Source organism: Phascolarctos cinereus, unplaced genomic scaffold (genome assembly GCF_003287225.1).
Source record: "Phascolarctos cinereus isolate Bilbo 61053 unplaced genomic scaffold, phaCin_HiC Scaffold_726;HRSCAF=1367, whole genome shotgun sequence".
NCBI lineage: Eukaryota > Metazoa > Chordata > Mammalia > Diprotodontia > Phascolarctidae > Phascolarctos > Phascolarctos cinereus.
In genome coordinates this window covers 297,538,471-297,557,967 of record NW_027556098.1, presented here as the reverse complement: position 1 = coordinate 297,557,967, position 19,497 = coordinate 297,538,471, and the positions used below count along the sequence as shown (strand labels likewise).

At 36.1% G+C, this 19,497-nt stretch overlaps 1 protein-coding gene across 5 annotated transcripts in view; it reads right to left on the bottom strand.

The window, feature by feature from the left end:
• Window positions 1-19,497, bottom strand: part of GRIA4 (glutamate ionotropic receptor AMPA type subunit 4) — a 465,778-nt gene that overhangs the window by 5,587 nt on the left and 440,694 nt on the right. For 2 of the 5 annotated variants that reach the window (XM_020996162.2, XM_020996161.2), the window contains 2 exons: window positions 4,513-4,627; window positions 1,765-1,899 (listed from right to left, as the gene is read on the bottom strand). In XM_020996162.2, coding sequence (XP_020851821.1) covers window positions 1,765-1,899; window positions 4,513-4,627 — 250 coding nt within the window. Of the gene's footprint in view, window positions 1-1,651; window positions 1,900-4,512; window positions 4,628-8,761; window positions 8,877-19,497 lie in introns of all 5 variants that reach the window. The other 3 variants (XM_020996163.2, XM_020996164.2, XM_020996165.2) reach the window with 3 other exon arrangements.

Genomic DNA, 19,497 nt, shown 5'->3' with positions numbered 1-19,497 from the left:
GGTGGAATGTGGCAGTCTGCTCTTCCTGGTATAATTCTTCTTTGTAAAAGTGGGAGAATGACTTCCTTTATGATAAACTATACTCTGCAGGATTCAGCTATTGCCTTTCTGAATTCTAGATAAAAAACAATAGGATAACAGCAAAAAGGGTGATTTTTAAAAGAAAGAAACTACTACCATTTAGAATAGTTTCAAGTTGTTTTTTCTTCATTTCAATCTTCTAGGAGTCAATACCAAACTGTAGTGCAAATTTTTCTTGTACAACCTTGGAGCTATTTTCTATTCCTACTGAAAATTGTATGAGTCTTTGATTTGTTGTTTTTATTGTTTTTATTCAGTTGTTTCTGATTCTTCATGATGCCATGGACCATAACATGTCAGCCCTTCCATCCTCCATTATCTTTCCAAATCTATCCAAGTCTGTGTTTGTGGTTTCCATGACACTACCTATCCATCCCATCCTCTGCCATCCTCTTTTCCTTTTGCTTTCAATCTTTCCCAACATCAGGGTCTTTTCCAATGCATCAATTTGCAATGTCAGAACAAATACTCCTGATTAATCATTTAATATGTTATTTTAAAAATGGACTTTGGACATGAATTTAGGACAAATTTCCTCAAAGCTTAATCTAAAACCACTTAATCTGATAGTAGAAAAAAAGGAATGGATTTTAGACTTCTGAAAGTAGTTTCTATCTCGTCGGACAAATCATTCCTCCGATGCTCAGTTTCCTTAAGAGTCATGAAGGCGGAAAATTACACCTACTTTACAGGGTTGTAGCTAGGTCTTACTGATGGCTTACCACTATTTATTGTATATAAGCTACACCCTCTATAACTGATCTGGACTTGCAAACAGGTGCCTTTTTAAAAATAAATTTGATTTGCCTCCATTCATGAGAACACTTCTGCTGGATCCCTCTTATGGTACTAAAATCTCAAATGTAGCTTCAGTTCTATTACTGGTATAAGCCTGAGATTCTCACTCACTTCAACAAGAGTTTAAACCTGAAAGCAGAATTGAACCTAAAAAAGTGTCAATGATAACCAGGATTCACCTACAACTGCTAAAGTTCTGGCTCTGGATCCCACTTCTGACACATACAACCTATATGATCTTGGGAAAATTATTTACTATCCCTGGGCCTCTGTTTCCTAATCTGTAAAAGAAAGGTTAGGCTGAACGTCCTCTAAGGTACCTTTCAACTTTAGACCTATGAACTTACATACTGACAAAACCACATCTGGTCCCTGGCAACTTAACAATTATGCAGTACAGAAAGGGAGCTCTTTGAAACAAAAATGACCTTAGCCAGAAATAGGAAAATAACTGCCTATGTGCTAGACCTTTAAACTAAAGGTCTCTTTTTTGCTTTAACTTGAATTTCATGTAGCAGGACTCTTTGGATTGATTCACAACAACAAAGTTCTTTTAGTTTGTTTGTTTGACCCTTGCAATGCAGATGTCTATGAACAACACAGAAGAGTGTACCATACATCTGCAGCCAAAGAAACTGAACCACTTTGCACTGGTTTCCAAAAAATAGAAAGCTCTAATTCGAAGCAAGCATACCACCACTGGACAGACAGGTCACGACACTGCATTTACAGGATGCATCACCCACTCACTGTAGTTGGCCCTAAGTCCTACCCCTAAATTTTAACACTTTCGGTTCCATATACGTTGTAACCTTCTCTATAAGTGGCTAAATTCTGGGTATTCTGCGAGGAAGTTGGGTTAAAAGTCTGTGCACTCTTTGCCACCTTCATTCGCTTTGCCTCTGCCCTGGACTTGTAACAGAACTCTATCAAAGCCACCAGCATGGCCAAGCCCAAGCCGCCAACCAGAATGTAGAAGACTCCAGCTACGTTGCTGAGGCTCAAGGCACTCGTCTTGTCCTGGGGAGAGAGAATCACTTCAGTTAGTGATGGAAATGTGGCCTTTCCAAAGCAATAAGAACAATGTGGCATTCAGGTAGCAAGTATAAATATATACAACCTTTAGGTCAGAAGGATTTTAACATGAATTTTTGGGCTGATGGATTTTAAAATAAAGCCATTTATGGAGAGTTCATCCCAAGCAAGACTACTTTGATTGCCTGCATATTTGGGATGTAATTGGATTCAGTGACAGCTATGGGATATTGACATTATGAAATAACAATTAAAACCATTTCACTCTCCCATATCAACAGACAGGAAACATTCAGATATAAAGTCAGAGGTAGGTGACAAGTGCGAAAATGGTTTATTTAAAAGTTTGTTATGTGGATGGTGGGTTGGTTTGACTGTGTAAAATGACAGGCACATTTTTAACATCTACCATTTTACTAGGAGAGTGATTGTCCTCCTCCCCCTCCCATCCCACCCTTTATTAAGTAACAAAGGTTCTTAACACCAGTCATTTCAGTTTTTCATGGTTATTGTTTGAATAATCATGTGCATACATAGTGACAGGCTATTTAATCATTTTTAAGGCCATTCTCTATAGGGAAATCCCTTTAACTGGCAAAGTAAGGACCAAAAAGATTCATTCTTCATATATATTACATTGACGTGACAGATGCATGCTATATTGGCCATGGATAGGTAGCTTTGTTCTACAAAAGTATTGCAGCAATGAAATTATTCATATCTTAGCACAGCTCTGAATATTTTAAAATGATCTTATTTCCATTTTTACTAAGATATTTTTAATTATATAGTGTTTTAGGGCATGCATCTTATTGCAAAATATTCTGAAATAGCCAGGCACATGATTTTTGTTTATTGGGGACATTAAGATGTTCACACAACTTAACCTCTGGATTTTCTCATCATGAAAACTTTTTCTACAGTTGAAAATATATTTACCATGTAATATGCAGGACACCATATAACCCCACACGTGTATGAAGCATTTGAAGGGAGTTAGTGGCCTAAGCAATGGCCTCTTATTATAATTTTCTCAGAATTAAGATAATGGAAAACATGAACAGCACTACTGGTGGTTTAATTTAAAGGTGCACTATTTGTTCTGCATTGCTGGAGTAGTCCTGGTAACCTGGTATGAGTTTACAATGATTCTGTTGTAGACTTCATCTCTGCTAAGGCATATCATGGCATAGACATCAATTGTCTGGGCTAGAGAGGTTAAAGAAACTTTGCCATCTCAAAGAAGGCTCTCATTCTGTTCTGGTTGAAAGACCAATGCTATTGTGGCCAAGAGGGGAGGAAAACCCTCTGAAGAATCTGATAGTCCAATAAGAAATGATTAATTTGGAACTTTGCCTGATTCCTACTTCAAATCTGTGAAGTTCCATTCATAATTGCCCCAAGGTTATGTGCCTCATATTAAACAATAAGTGCTATTTTCTTCCTTTACAGAAGAATGGTTCATTGCCAATAAACACACATGTTCAAATACATTGGAACTAGACATATATATATATATATGTATATATATATATACATATATATATGTGTGTGTGTGTGTGTGTGTGTATAATACACATATATATGTGTATTATATATATGTGTATTATATATGTATATACATATATATATGTATACATGCTTTATTTATATATAAAGCAGCGTGGCAGAATAGACAAAGTCTCATCATTGACATGTACCATCTGTGTGACTATGGATCATTCGTTTAACCTATCACATGCCATATGCAACTCTTTAAAAAGATTGCAAGTTACAAGGGAGTTGCCATCTGCATCAAAGTGGGAACAGAATGAATTCTCCATACTTACACAATCAGAAGCCTTGATGGAAAAAACCCCCAGCATATCTATAATTCATATATATATTTCCTGTTACTTTGCTATGCTTTTGTTGTTGTTGTTGTTGTTTTGGTAAGCATTAATTTCATCTGAATCCAGTAGAATCAGAACTACAGGTTCTACCATTTTCCAAAACCAGATTTCATTAATCAGAGACTTCATAACTTGGAAATGCAACTAATACTTTCGTTTGATGGGACATAAATGTAATAGTGCCTCTTTAAATTAAAGTGGAACCTTTGCCAATTTGGGGAATCAGCATTATTGAACTCTTCTGGTTGAACATTCATTTCTTTAATATAAATTTTTTCTGTATTCCCACTGGCTAAAGGTAATCATCCCCTTTCTTGTTTTGTAAATTCAATAAGAGCTCCTGAATTGATGAAGTCTTGGGCTCTTGAACCCTAAAGCAAATGAAACAAAATAAAATAAAATCCATTCTACTTTTTACCAGTGGTATATTAAGCTGGACAACACTAATATTACATGAAATTCCAATGAATCTTTTCTGCATTTAGTGAAGTTTATTTTTTTTTAAAGCCTTAATATTGGGAGAGCAAGTGGGTTGCATTTTTTTTAAAGCCAGGCCCCATTTTTAAAAGCTAATGCAATTAATTTCAATGGGTGGGGTTGTGCTAGGAAGAGGAATGCTCATTGCTTAGTTTCCATCTGGGTTTGACCATGGCTCCCTTTGGTGTTGGGTGAGCACAAGAGGAGGTCCCGAGCTGCAGTGACTAACCTTGCTTCCAGAGTCCTTGGGTCCACATTCACCTTTATCGTACCACCATTTGTTTTTCAGCTTGTCTAAGACGCCTGCCTCACTGAGTTTCAAAACGGCAAGGTTTACAGGAGTTCTTCACGTGGAAAATAACATAAATAACATTATATATGTTATTTTATGTTATTCAAGTAAAACTACATTAGAATCGCATGGTAAAGTGACAGAGCAGAGGCCACAGAGGGTGCTATGTCTTGTGCTATAGGCCCAGGTTTAGAAACAGACATACGACTGGGGCCTGCTCCATCGCTTTAGGTAACAGGCACATACTGCTAGGGAAAATTGGTAAATAAAAGGTATGCAATTACTGTGAACCCAAAACTATTGGCTTAGGACAGTTTTTCTAATATTGAGAGACGTGTCTCAATGTAAAATTTAACTGGCTTACTTCATAAACTCATTTATTTTGTTTCTTTTCAGAATTTATGAAAGTGTATATGTCAACAGACTGACTTTGTAGAAGCTGCCTATAGCCTTCAGTTAGGATGATGATAGGATTTTACTTTATGCCATGAAGCATGCCCCTAATAACTGCTGTCATATTCATATCACTACTATTCATATATCACACCTTGCCAAGGGAAACATAACTTGGGCTTTGTTGAGAAAAGATCATTCATGCCTAAAATACAAAAGGAGATCATTCATCAATATTATTTTAAAGTAGAAACCCTTGAGTTCTGCTGGAATAACAGATCTTTATAATCTTCTGTCCTCGTGGTAATATTTAACATAGATAATTTCCTTAACATAAATCTAAACACAATTTAATTTCAACATATTCATGTAATCAAGTTGTTATAACTATATAGTGAAGTTTTTGTAATATAATTAAAAATGCTTCAGTGTGCCAGACCCCTAGATTGTGTATAAGAGGTAGCCCGAATATTTGACTACTTTAAGAAACTACCCTTTATTAGAAAGTTTAGTGTCTTCTGACACTTTCTTTGCTTCCATTAACATCAAATATTGTTGGAGGGGGCAAAGAAGAGAAGATATTCACTAGTGCTGGGGATTTATTGGCTTAAAGAATGTACTTGTGTCTGTATAACTGTTTTCTAAAGAAATACAATTATTTCCTCTAGTTGCTATTTGCTCATTTAACTCATTCTGTGTAGGCATAAGGATAGTTGCTGTCATAGAAAGAGTACTGGCCTGGGACCCAAAAGACCTGGGCTCTCTAGGTTGTTACTCTGACCTTCGGTCTCATTTTCTATTAAATGACTGGGTAGGGTAGGCTGGATCATCAGATTATCTTTCTGATATTCTATGAGATAAATAGTATATATTCCAGTGGTTGTCTTCTGGGCAGTAGCTCTAAGGAAAAATTCATCATGCTTCACTAGGCAGATTATAGGTTACAGATCATGTAGTCAAACTCTCATTTTACAGATTAGGAAACTGAGGCACAGTTGAGTCCACTCAGGTAGACTGATAAGAATTCAAACCCAGGTTTTGTGATGGGTTTGGACATTAACTTACACCCACAGAGAATTTATCAGTTATTCCTTAATTGTTGGTCCTATTAAATGGCAATTTTTTGAGTGTAGGGGCTATTTCATTTATATTTGTATCCTCCATAGAACCTATCACAGGGTCACCCATATAGTAGTCTCTGAAAACATATAGAGAGTTTTCAGATAGAGGATTGTTGGGGAAAGAGGAGAAAGGTATCTTTTCAAGTAGTTAAAAACTATCCATTACATCCTGCATTTTGTTTAACCATTCAATAACTTTTTATTAATAAATGTATTTTAAAAGTTTTCTTTTTAATTTGAAGATTTGAAATAACTTTTTCAGTCCTCATTTTAACATACCATTGCAGAGTTTATAGTTGTAATATATAATAGAATATTGACTAACATAAACTTGTTTCATTTTTGAATGATTAGAGTTTTGATTCACATAAAGATGAAATCTTACTGAGTTTTTGATTCAAAACATGCCTATGAATCCTCATTTTCTTTTAAATTTATACATTTATTTACCTGGTTTTCCCCAGTTAAAGTAATTAGGCCAGGGTAGAAAACAAAAGGAGGCATTTCATTGTTGGCTAGCTTTGAGAATTTTATCCATCAAGTCTGGCTCTAGATTTCCTTGTAATGCTCATAAAAACAGCCATGTCAACAAACATTTTTTGAATGATATTAAAAATTCCATTGACAAACGCTCTGGTGATGGTATAGTATATATTTTTACATGTCTACTTTACATAGTAATGTTATTAATTTAGGTATTCTTATTGAAGTAAGGTTAAATAATTTTTTTTTAACACATAGAGGAAATAACAAATTAGGCAATTAGTCTTTGAGAGCACATCTAAGTAATGGCATCTTATTGATTTTCCTTTCTCCTTTTTTTATCCTCCTATCTTCAAGAGACTCTAACAAATAGAGAAATCTATGAATCCTGCTTTATACTTCTTACTCCTCCTTTCTCTTTCTCCTTAATACTCTGTCATAGAATATCTCCTCAGAACTAGGGGAATGGAGGAGATATGGAGACTATAATCTCTTCTTTTCCCCCTTCTTTCCAGGTCAAAGATATTTATACAGTATATATGCCCCTTCTTTTCTTCTCTCAATTCTCTTGAAAGAATGAGAATATATCGGAAGGTGCTGAGCTGAATTCCACATTTACCACTCTGGACCTCAGCTTTCTCCTCTGTTAGAAAAGGGGGTTGGACTAGATGATCTCTCAGAGGTCATCCAATTCTTACATTGTATGATTTATAGTTGGGCCAGGGATATTGAACTGGATTGGGAGAAGCTGACATTTCTAGTTTTCCAAGCTAGTACTGACGTATTTATGGGTTCTCCAGAGACTATCTGCATTTCCCAGTCAGATGCATGCCTCTGCAAGCAGATCCACACATCCAAAAGGCCTATTCAAAACCAAGTGTCATCACCTTGAGTTGTCCTGAAGCCTTATGAATATTCAAAACTCCAACCACAAACCTGCAAAGCAGGAGGCTTCTCTCATAATAATATTAAATTTTGTATCTTGGATACTGGAATAAAAGAAAGTATTATCAAAAAGAACAAATGATTTTATAACAAAGGCATAATTTTAAAGCTCATATTTCAACTTTCATTTTATTTACAAACCGCTTGAGAACAACCATTTAGTTGTACCTATGTGCAGCCCATGTGTGCATACAGGTTTCCCTAACAGTATTACACTGCAGTGCACCTACATATATAGCCTCACAGGACATATTGAAATGTGGTTCTTGGTACACTCAATGATATTTTCTATCTTCTATATAAATTTTCCCTTTCTTCCCCATCAAGCATTGCTTAGGGGAAAAAAGGTCATAGGAATATGCTGGAAATAAGAGATGAAGTAAAGACAAAACTTAGTTGCCCTTATTTTTATAGACAATCAGTAAGAAAGGAAAAACAAAAGCAGAAATTTGGTGATAGTAGACTAAGGTGACCTTGGCTGTATTTTAAGAGAGGACACAGTTTTTAGTTACCATACACTAATTTCTATTTCCTTACATAGCTGTAATTGGAATCTGTTAGGTTACTGACTCACTGAAAGATAGCCCAAGGAGGTCTTAGGGTTTAGCGGGGTCTTTGCTCCAACAGGCCAATGGATCTGTGATCTCATTAATGGGAGTACTTCCTATAAAGATGTGGATCTCAGCCCATCCTATCCATGTCTACTCATCCTTGGAGTCCTTGTTACATCATTGAAAAGGTTTCTGGCCCTGTAATGGTAAGGAGGAAAAAAGGCCTGATTTAGTCTCTTTGCTCTTTGTTGCCACCATACCAAGTTTCTCAAGAAAGTCATACTTCTATTCTTTTCTAATCCTTATATCCAAATTCTTGAAAGTAAGCCCATCAGAATCCATTGTTTTGTGCTCTTAGTTTCTCTTCTCTATACTATACATCCCTACACCCCTACATGATGTAATTTAGGCTAAAGACTGGTCTCCTGCCCCTGACTTCTTATCCACAGTGTCCTGAAAACCACAGGACTTGGTGCTGGAATGAAAAATTCCTTTTAGGTTGGATTAATTTCTGAAATTGACAACAGATGCGAATATTTTTGCTTTGACAGTAATTGCATACTATAGTACATGAAAAGCCTTTACCAGCAGTCCTGGTAGGCATCACTAGTCTCAGGCCAGAAGGAAGGACCCCAGCAGATGCACCAATTACTTTACATACTGTTTACCCGCTTTGGTGACATTGAGGCTAACCTTGGAGTCACCTCCCCCGCTGCCACATTCTCCTTTGTCGTACCACCATTTGTTTTTCAATTTGTCCAAGAGGCCTTGTTCATTCAGTTTTAAAACTGCGAGGTTAACAGCATTTCTTGAAACGATAAAACATATTTTGTAAGAAACTGCACAGCTGTTAAGATGTTAGAAGGAATGAGGATTTAAGCTCTTTTATAAGCTTCTCCCACACGGTAAATAAACCTCTCATTACCATATTACAACCCCCTCCACTGCAATCCAAATCAGAAGTCTGGATTATTTTGCTTATTTTCAAGTGTGATAAATATGCTTATGGTATTTGGTAGCTCTCCTTTTATAGCTCTTCCATAAGACAAATAGTTTGTGCTGATGACCAATTAGATAGAAGCTTTGGCAAAATGCTGATAAACTGGGATTTAAGGGATTATGTCTTGGATCCTTGCAGAAGGTCAGCATTTAAAGGTAGGTAAATATTGTTCCAGGTTGCATTTTATTCCTTGAAGGAGAATGCTAGCAAATCTTTAAGTACTGATTTCTTGTCTATCTTCCATACCACACAGTTAAATTGAGCATAGAGGTTCTGCTTTTTTTTTTTTTTGTAAGATTTGTGGCCCCATGCTCTGGTTTAGCTTTGTAGGTATTGATGGTTCTAGACAGGAAGTCAGACCTTAGGAAATAGGTTTCAATTCTATTTTGATTGTTAAAGCCATTGCCTCTTATTTAGAAAAGAGGATCAGGTATACATTTTGGTTGTTTTGACTAAGTAATTAAGCCTCAGGATGTCATGCCTTCATTTTAATCTATCCCTTGCATAGAGCACATTCCCCAAGTAGGTTTTCTCTAGATTTGCCTCTATAAGAGAACAGTTACGATGGATAGAGATAATATGTCTTAAATTTTCTCTAGAAGATCAATTACTATATCTAAAAAAAACACTAAGTAGGTGAGTGAAAATATTTTTAATTCTTCTGTTATACTGTTATGCACTTTAAATATATAATATTATAAAATGTTTAGTGGGTCTTATTTTTCTAAGTTGTCCTGGTTTTAAAATAGATACTTGAGAAAGAAGTACTTTAGGCTCATTTAGTGAAATTTCATTTAAAACCAGAGAGTAGTTTCAACCTTGGAAATATTTGGCTCTACTGATTTTTGGTTAGATCTCTGATTTCACTGGTGTAGAAAACTCCCCTTGGAAAAACTTTCTTCACCAATGCAGATCTGCAACTCATCTGTAACTTAGTCTTGGCGAATTTTTCTAGGACACTGAGAGTTTAAATGACTGTTCATAATCACACAGTATGTGTTAGAGGCAGGACTTGAACCCTGGCCTTTTTGACTCCAATTCCTCTGTTCATGAACTCCACACTGCCTGTCTTGGTTTCATGGTAATTCAATAAATATTGAGTGCTGACAAGTTCCATGGAAATTGAAAAGGTTATACAAACTAAGTATGGTTATAATTGGTGTTTAAACAATAGATTTGGAAATATAATTAATTTGATAAATAATTTGTGTATTTTATTAAATAGATTATTTAATATTTTTCCAAAAAAATCTGTTTTTAATATTTTAAAAAGTTACATATTTGTAGTTGTTACATTGACTGGATGCATTTGATTAGCAAATATCTTTCCAGGTTAAAATGATCACTTTCAGAGGCACTCATTTAGCTCCTATGGGACCATTTACACAGCACAAATTAGAATATTAGTTTACCTAAATTAGTTTAGAAAATTAGTTTACCTAAATCTGTGTTATATGAGAGCCCTTAAGGAGTTAAGTGGGCTTCTCTAAAGTGAACAATACTAGGGTATCATTGTGATCACTAGAAAACAGAGCCTTAATTAGAAATAGTTGTGCCTAGAACAACTACCAAAAAAATCACAGGCAGGGGAACCATTATGAAGACCTTTGGCTGAGTGTGAGGTTACTGATGGGATAGAGTGGGACAGTGGAGAGCTTGTGTCAGTCCACCAACTATTAACCAATTATTCTTGCTAACTAGGTTTTAAGTTGTATTGTTGTTTTGCCAAAGAAGTACTTTTAATGTCCTCTAAATCCATACCCCTAGAGCAAAGCACCAATGGTCCTTTTCTAAATATATCTTTGCAAGAAGAATCAGATTGAGATGTAGGAATAGCTAATAATCCAGGGGAAACTGTACTAGCTGTTTAAAAAACAGAACAAATTCTTTCTTGGGGAGAGAATGGGGTTATTTTAATTTATAATTATGTGTAAATATTAGGCAAAATTTGCTTTTAGATAACCTGAAAGTTATGTCTTTGTGAAATTTGATCCTTAGAAAGAAAAGTAACTTTTAAAGTAGTACATTTTGTTTTAAGATTAGACATAGTATGTTAAATAATTTTAATAGTGGATGGGCTTGTAATTATTTTATATATTCTTTAGGAGAAAGCCTTTTATGAAATTAAAGTCATCCTATGAGAGGGTTATTTAACAGGGTTATTAGCCATATCCATAGACAATTTCACAGCAAAATAAAAGAAAATGAAAAAATAAAGGAATGGATAAGGAAAAGATGCTTTCAATCAAGGTAATTGTTTGAAAATTAAGCTCTCAAACATTGTCTTTCTTACGACATCTATTAGGCCATGTAAAAATGGTTTAGTTTCACACTGCTATTTCTGTTTCTTGGTTCATGTTGTATAAGTTAACATTGGAAAATAAATCATTATCCAGTTCACCATTAACCACTATGATGTGCTTATCTTAGAAAGGCTACAAGCTTATCCTTATACCAACTGGTAGCAACCACTGTACTTACTTGATGGTGTTTAGTGCAACCCATCTCATCATTGATACCTTTCAGTTTTGTCGAATTTCGAAAGCTTGCTTGACTTCAAACCAAACCAAACCAAAACAAAAAGACCACCACACTGAGTACTTTGTTTCACTATCAAGGTGAAGTGATTCAGTCAGAGGAAATACTGATGACAAAAAGATGGGTCTCTTTTTTGTATGCTTAATATTTAGGTTTGGGTTGCTTTTATGGACTGTGATATAAAGTATTTGGACCATGACAATCTTTCTGTTTCTATAGAACATACACTTGTATGTCATAGCAAGAATGATCAAAAAGAATTTAAAGGCTATACAAAGTTATTTCACTCAATAGGCTGTGTTGGGTTAAAAGTACTGGCCAGTAGAAAATGAGGTAGGAGCAACAATGCAAGCTATAAATAAAATCCACTTAAATAGGGATACAGGGGGAGGACCATTTCTGTCACTGAAAAGTTACCCTAGGTACTCAACCAGCATTTCTTCCTATCTTCTGAAAGCTTAAGACAATATAGCTACAGTTTTACACAACATTAGAAAGGCCATTACGAACCTCCAACTGGAATTGTGTCTATGCAGAAGGTGCCACTGAGTCGTGGAATTATGGTTTGATGTTACTTTATCATTTGGGTATTTTTAAAGTCTAATTGCTACAAAGAATACAAATAAGAGCAATATAAATGTAAGTGATTATTATTGTTACATATTCATAAGACAGGATACAATTGTACTTTCTTCCACGATTTTTTCCTGTATGGATCAAGTGTTACTTATTTCTCTGAACCAAAGTATTTACAATTTTATCGGTGCCTGGTAGATAGTAGGTGATTAACAAGTATTTGCTGACTGTTTATCCTCACAATCATGAGGTAGGGTGTGTGTGTGTGTGTGTGTGTGTGTGTGTGTGTGTGTGTGTATTCCTGAGAGAGAGACACAGAGACACAGAGAGACAGAGACAGAGACATACAGAGAGACAGAGGGAAAAAGACAGAGACAGAGAGAGAAAGTTACATTTTATTCTTATAGGAGAGGTTGAGAAAGTGAAGGATAAAAGGGTCTAATGGCTTGCTGAAGATAATGCAGCATATTGTGCATATATAAAGTTTCTTTATTTTTAATGTAGTGCTCTATTCATCAGACAACCTACAAAATATAATCATTAACTACTAAAATGTTTAAGATGTATGCCCAAATAGTGCTAGAGATTCTTCTGTGCTAGATAAAATATATATCTCTCTTGTTTTCCTTACAAGAAGGAAGTAAACTTAATATTTGGTAGTATCAAAGAATGTCATGCAAACTAGAATTCATCTTCCCTACCTCATAACAGTGTTACTATGGCCACATTTTTTGGCTGTGTGTATGACTCATAGGCACAGGGCACTAAGCTTGGCATTGTGGTTTGTCATCCCACTTTTGCAGAGTAGAGGGTGCTTGAGATACGAAGTTTTTAAAAAAGATCTTATTTATTGAAAGGGGAATAATTTGGTCCAACAGAATGATGAAAAGTTGAGCAATTATTTGGTCTAGGACACAGGCCTATTCAAGAATTTAGACCAAATTATGGGTCTTTTCATAAAGAATTAAAAGATCTGCTTCAAGAAATTGGTATACCTTTCAAAAGCACAGTTCTGTTTCACATATCATGTGTTTCTCTTAACTTTGGCTGCATCTGCTTCAACATGGCTTAAAATCAGTCTGTCTTCTACTTAATAGGCTACATTTTAATGTCTGAGTATATATTCATATATGCATAATAAGACAACGCCTTTGGTCTCCCAAATTAGAGAAATAGAGAATTACATGAGTCCTTAATCTAAGAGGGCCTAGGAAATTCTCAGGAGCTTTTTCTTTTTAGATTTATTTAGGAATTTTAAAAATGCCATCAGGTCTTTCTTACATTATTCTAGCAAGAACCTATTTCCCATAGCTTTCTGACAGCTAACTAAAATTTCAAGGCTTTAGTTAGATACTAGGGAATACTAGTTTCAGTGGGCTGGAATCACTGAGAAACAAACATAAGTATTACCTGGAAAAATGTACTCAGTAAAAGCATGCTATCTATTTAGCTAGTGCTGACCTTGAGAACCTATACTATTCTCAATTTAAAGCTACTTAAATGGTTTGTACTACTGGTATTGATAGAAATATTTCAAAAAAACTCATTTTTGTTTCACTTGAGGTGTTGCTTATTTCAGAAAAGTCAGATTAATCAGGATGGAGGAGCAGATATATCATATTTTCTTTTAGCTATTTAATTGTTTTTTAGTTTTGTTTTACTCTAAACCTGTGATCAAAGCAGTGTGGAAAATTCCTGGCAAAGCTCTTTGTCTGATCTGCAACTTGTCTTTGAGAATAGCTTGAGGCACTGAGACACCAAGTTACTTATCTTTGGTCACCCAGCCAGCATGTGCACCCAAGACTTCTTTACTCTCAAATGATGTGTGGTCAACAAACTACCATAGAAACTGAGTGCCCAAGATAACCCCCTATATTTTATATAAAGCCCATGGATACCTAACTATGAAAGATTACTATTAATATTGACCAGGAGAACATGGAAAAGTAAATAAAAGTTTGGACTTAAGCTTTTAAATGATAAAAAGCAAAAATCAGAAGTCTACTCGACCCTCGAAATAAGAAGCTCAGTTCACAGTTCTAGTGTTGTATTGGCTTTTAAAGTCCAGAAAAGCAACTGGTTCTCAGCATGATCAATGCTCCACTGAGTTTTCAATTTAACTTAGAGCTTTGTTATTACTTTTCCTGCCAAATTATCTCTTCCAACAGACAAGCACATGCCTTTATCTGCCTCAGTGGCTTTTGAGAGACCATTCAGAAAGCTGGGATTGGGCCTAAATTGCTCTGTAGCTTTTTGGATGTATCTGGTGGAAAAGAAATTAAACCTTTCCTCAATCTGGTTTGTGTAGCAACAATGCTACAGGTAATATCTACCTAATGGGGATAAAACCAATTCTGAGGAGTGATCAGCAGTTCAGATGCAAAAAGAGGGGAGATTTGTTTCTTGATGGGAAGAACCAAACTTAGATTAAACTGGAGATGGAAAAGAATTAAAATAAAGATAATTTTAAAACCTTTTTATTAAAGAAGGATTTAGTCTCTTTACTTGGGTCTCTGTATGGTGCATAAGCAATTGTCTGTGATTTCTACATGCTTTTTTTATTTGCTCCATAATCCAACTGTGTCAAGGGGGATTGTAAAAGGTGAATAAATGCTGTATTAATTTTCAGCTGCTTTTAGGTTATATTTTCCTCTATATTTGCATTGTTAATTCTTACTTGAGTAAATGGGTTCCACTGAGGTGCTTGTGCTGAAGAACTGATTATGACTCACGTTTAAAAGTAGTCAGCATGTCAGTAGGGCAGGGTATGCTGGGAGGAACTTGAATGTCTGAATGCTCAGAGGGCCAAGTGTTTTTTCCAAGCCATTCCTGTAAAATCCCCATATGGTTACATTGTACAACTTCTATTTCTTACAGTTCCATAGCTTATTTTAGAAATAGGAAATGCTTATCACCTAGCAGGTCCAAAGGAGAAAACAGATCTTTTATTATAAGAAACTATTTTTTTTTAAAGACTAAGATACAGAAATCATCAGCGGTCAAATGTAGTATTCTGGGAGCAGAGTGGGAAGGGGAGGGTGCATCTCTGAATAACTTATCGTCTTGGCCAAAGCAAATAAGTTTTAAAATCATACTCTCAAATAAATGGAAATAATTTATGCTTTCCCTGTGGGTAAGTCTAACTTTAAGTGCTTTAAGTGGAACATTCAATTTGGGCTGCCAGTGGGGAGGCGTTAGGAATTACTTTGTCTCTTTTTTTTTGCCTGCCAAATTTATTTTTATTTATGGGCTCAAGTCCACTCACATTTTGGAGACCTGTTTGGGCATTAGGAGCTCCAGATTCAAAAGGCCACTGGCTTAGTATCAGGCTTGATTGTAATGTCCAAAGCCCTTGCTCTAAAATCCATTTTTAATTTTTCAATTCAATTCAGATCAACAAAATTATACATACATATGCATATACATATAAATATATATACACTTAGTAGGCATGCTCCATGATTGATCGATTTAATTGTTGCTGCCTTCTATATTAAAGCTATAAGGATTCTCTGGACTCTCTGGAAGACCTAGCTTTCTTTGCAACCACTAAACCTGCAGAACACTGCTTCCACTTGGGGAGAAGCACAAATCTGGGAGGGAAGCACACATTTTCTAAATCTTTTCTGCCTGTACCAGGGAGGTTTTTAAAAAATCGGGTGGAGGAGCAATACCTTCCAGCCTGGAATAAACAGTGCTGCTCTGGGTATGCTGTTGTATGGATGTGTCCAAATGTTCTAGATGCCGGCATATCAGACTATAGATTTAGAGGAAGAAGGGATTGTAGAGTTCATTTTGTAAATGAACAAACTTAGGTGGTGAGCAGTTGTGATTTGCCCAAGGTCATGCAGGTATTAATTAATGGGGCAGCTGGGATTTAAACCTAGCCCTTTGTCTCTAAGTCTAGTGCTCTTCTGATTGCCAGACCTTGCCTCTTGTGCTATTTCTAGGCTTCAGGGATAAATGGATGCATTTTTAACCTCATGCCTGTACTTTTAGATAGTTCCGGCCTGTTTTGACCTTGGACTTCTAGGCCCTGACCTCCTGTTTTTATACCCCCCAAATACCTCTGCTTATATAATTTGGTTGCTTAGATGCCATCCTTGCCTAATTACTCGAATTCTAACTCTCTGCTTGTGTCATCTACAGATTCTGACCTTAATCTGGTTCTTAGGATTTATGATTATTTCATGTCTTCTTACTATATGAACTCTATATGCTATGTTAGCTATGTGATCTTGTCTTCACTCAACTCTTTTCCTAGTCCTTTGTGGCTCTATCCCACAACCCCTCAGCACTTAATGTATATAAAGCCTATTATCCAGACCCCTCACTTAGATCCTGACTTTTTTTTTCCCCTTAACTCTACATGGATACATGACTCAGAATGGCTGGTCCTCTAGTGCCTACTCTCTGCACTCTCTCTAAGAGTCCAGGCTCCTTGATTGCTCAGGCTTATAAGGCCTGACTGTTCCACCACGTCTCTTTTGCTTTGAATGTGACTTCTGACCTGCCTCACTTATTCATTCATTCATTTGTTCATCCATCCATCCATCCATCCAGCTATCTTTATTTTTACTAGGTCTCTGATTTTATTGTTACAGTGAATTTCGTGTGAGGAATTCACTCTCCCAGTATAGGTCAGCAATGACTGTGTAACTTAGAATCTCAGAGAGTTTCCTGGGGGTAATGAGGGGATAAATGGCCTGTGCAGGGTCACACATCCACAGTTCAGAGATAACCCTTTAAACCCAGGCTTTCCTGACTCCAAATTCTGCTCACTATTTACTATATCATATTGCTTTTTAGCTTAAAATTGTGAACTCAGAATATGCCAGTTGGAATATTTAATCTCTAAAGTATTATCTAGCTCAAAACTCTCATGCGAGGCAAGTGAAACCCATGGAATGACTTCCCCAAGGTTATGAGACTTGTTAGTCACAGAGGCACGACTAGAAGCCAGGTCTTTGACCTCTCAGTCTAGTGCTTTTCCTACTACAACACTGCCTTATGGTATCTGCTGGCATGTCTTCCTATCTATTTAAAGTCTGGATTCTGGCTGCTTCTAGTCTGTTTTTTTTTTTTTGATGGAGCCCACCTCCCAGCATGAGACTGAGGAGTGAAAGACTAATTAATGTGCAAGTTAGGCCACTGTCTCCTATCCCTTAAGACCACACAGCCAAGAGGCATAGATAACTTTGCTCCTAGATGGAGCATTGAAATTTAGTAAATTCTTGGAAAACATAACTATTTGAATCACTCTTAAATCCTGCATTGGCAGTTTGGCTACTTCTCGATAGGAGGATTTCAGTGACACTCTCTCTGAAACCTCCTGAATGGCTAAGCAGGAAGAGGTATATTTATATTTCACTCAAAGAAATAGCAAGCATCTTATAAGTGATTACTAACTAGTCACTGTAGTATAGCATCATATATTTTTCATTAGTCAAAATGTAAGGTATCAACAAATACTACATGAAACGGGATTCTATATAAAATAAATAGATACAGCTTAGACCTCATTCAAAGAAGGCTAGGTCACTAAAATGGCAGAAATACTGCTTTATAGAAGCAATACCACCTCCAAGAGTAGGAGAAGAGTTCAGATTATATAATTTCTAAATCCTACTTGGAAGAAATAGAGAAGTGATACTGCTGTGACTGTGACTGTTACTATTGCCACCACTACTACAACTTCTTAATTTTGAAGGCTGGTTGGAGGTGAGAAACACCAATCAATTCTCACTTTCTACTGCTGGCCTTAATTTCACATTTTAGCTTCTTCAACTGCATAAAGGAAATATGTCAACTTAAATATTTCACCGTCACTTCAAAGATCAACATAGCCAAAACCTGAACCTGTTGCATTCCTAATCTCCTCCCATAACTCACTCATATTCATTTCTTTAATATTTTTGTTCTTAGCACCACTATTCACCCAAGCGGAACACCTGAATTATTTTTTACCTTTTGTTATTCATCCATCATTTCTAATTAATCATCAAGTGTTATCATTTCTTCCTTTGAAATGCCTATTGAATCTATTCCTTCCTTTCCATTTCCTATGTCATCATCTTATGCAGGAGTCTCAAAATAGTTCTCTGTGCTTCCATCTCTTGCCAAGTAGGATAATGCCAGATTCATTTTCCTATAATATAATTCAACCGAAAAATATTTATGAAATGTGTCTTATGTGCAAGGCAATGTGCTAGGTAATGAGGATACAAAAATAAATAAGATGTGGTGTTGCCTTCAGGAAACTCATAATCTAGGAGTGCTGGGGCAAGCTCAGAAATGAGTATAATACAAAATAGAATCTGATAAATTTCTAGTAGAAGTATAAAGAAAGTCTTATACATGACCTAAGGAGAAAGAGATAATTTTGGGCTGGGGCAATCAGGGAAAGTCTCATAGAAAATAAAGGATGGATAGTATTTCAAATGGTGGAAGTTTGGAGGAGTTTCATTTTAGACATAAGGAAGGGAGGAGAGTGGGATGAATTGGGGGAACAGTAATCAGTATAGTTTGACCACATTGTGTAGGACATGAAGAAAAGTAGAATAATCTATTGATTTTTGTAGTATTATCTTCTATTCACACACTTCCAATGATGCTCTGTTGTCCAAACGGTGCCTAGAGATAACATCCTCAAAGTTTATCTCACTAGTCAGTGACAGAGCCAAGACTAGCATCCTGGTCTCCTGACCTCCAGGCCTGTTCCTCAGTGTGTTGCTCAAGCATCTCTTCAGTTAGGTCTTATCTAACTGTCCAAACTCATCTTCCTCTAGTCCCTGGTATGAACTTGTTGCTCCAGCCAGGGCCATCTCCTCAGTGTCTCAAACTGGATACATTTAGTTTTAATTTCCAGTTTAGTTCCTTATTGCTCTTCTTAGCCTGGTATGCATTTTACTTTCTTTACTTATACAAAGCCTTTCTATCCTTAAGGGGTCTGTCTAATCCCCAAATTCTCCAAGAAATTTTCCTTAATTGCTCCAGGTTCTAATAATCTCTCCTATCCCCAACTACTATAATTCATTTTCTGTATCATTTTGGTTCTTTGTTACATCCTGTCTTGCATTGTGATTTAATGCTTTCTTTTGTGCATGTCTTGTCTCTCCCAGTGGATTGTAAATTCCTGTAAGGTAGGACTATATCATGTGCTTTTTTCTTTTTAATACCCTTAGTGCCTAGTGTGGTGCCATTCATATTGTAGGTATTCAATAAAACTAATCAAGTTAAGTTGTGAACTTGCACAGAACCCAATACGCCTAAAGGCTGTATTTAAGCAAAAGAAGGAGGTGGTATACTAAAAGGG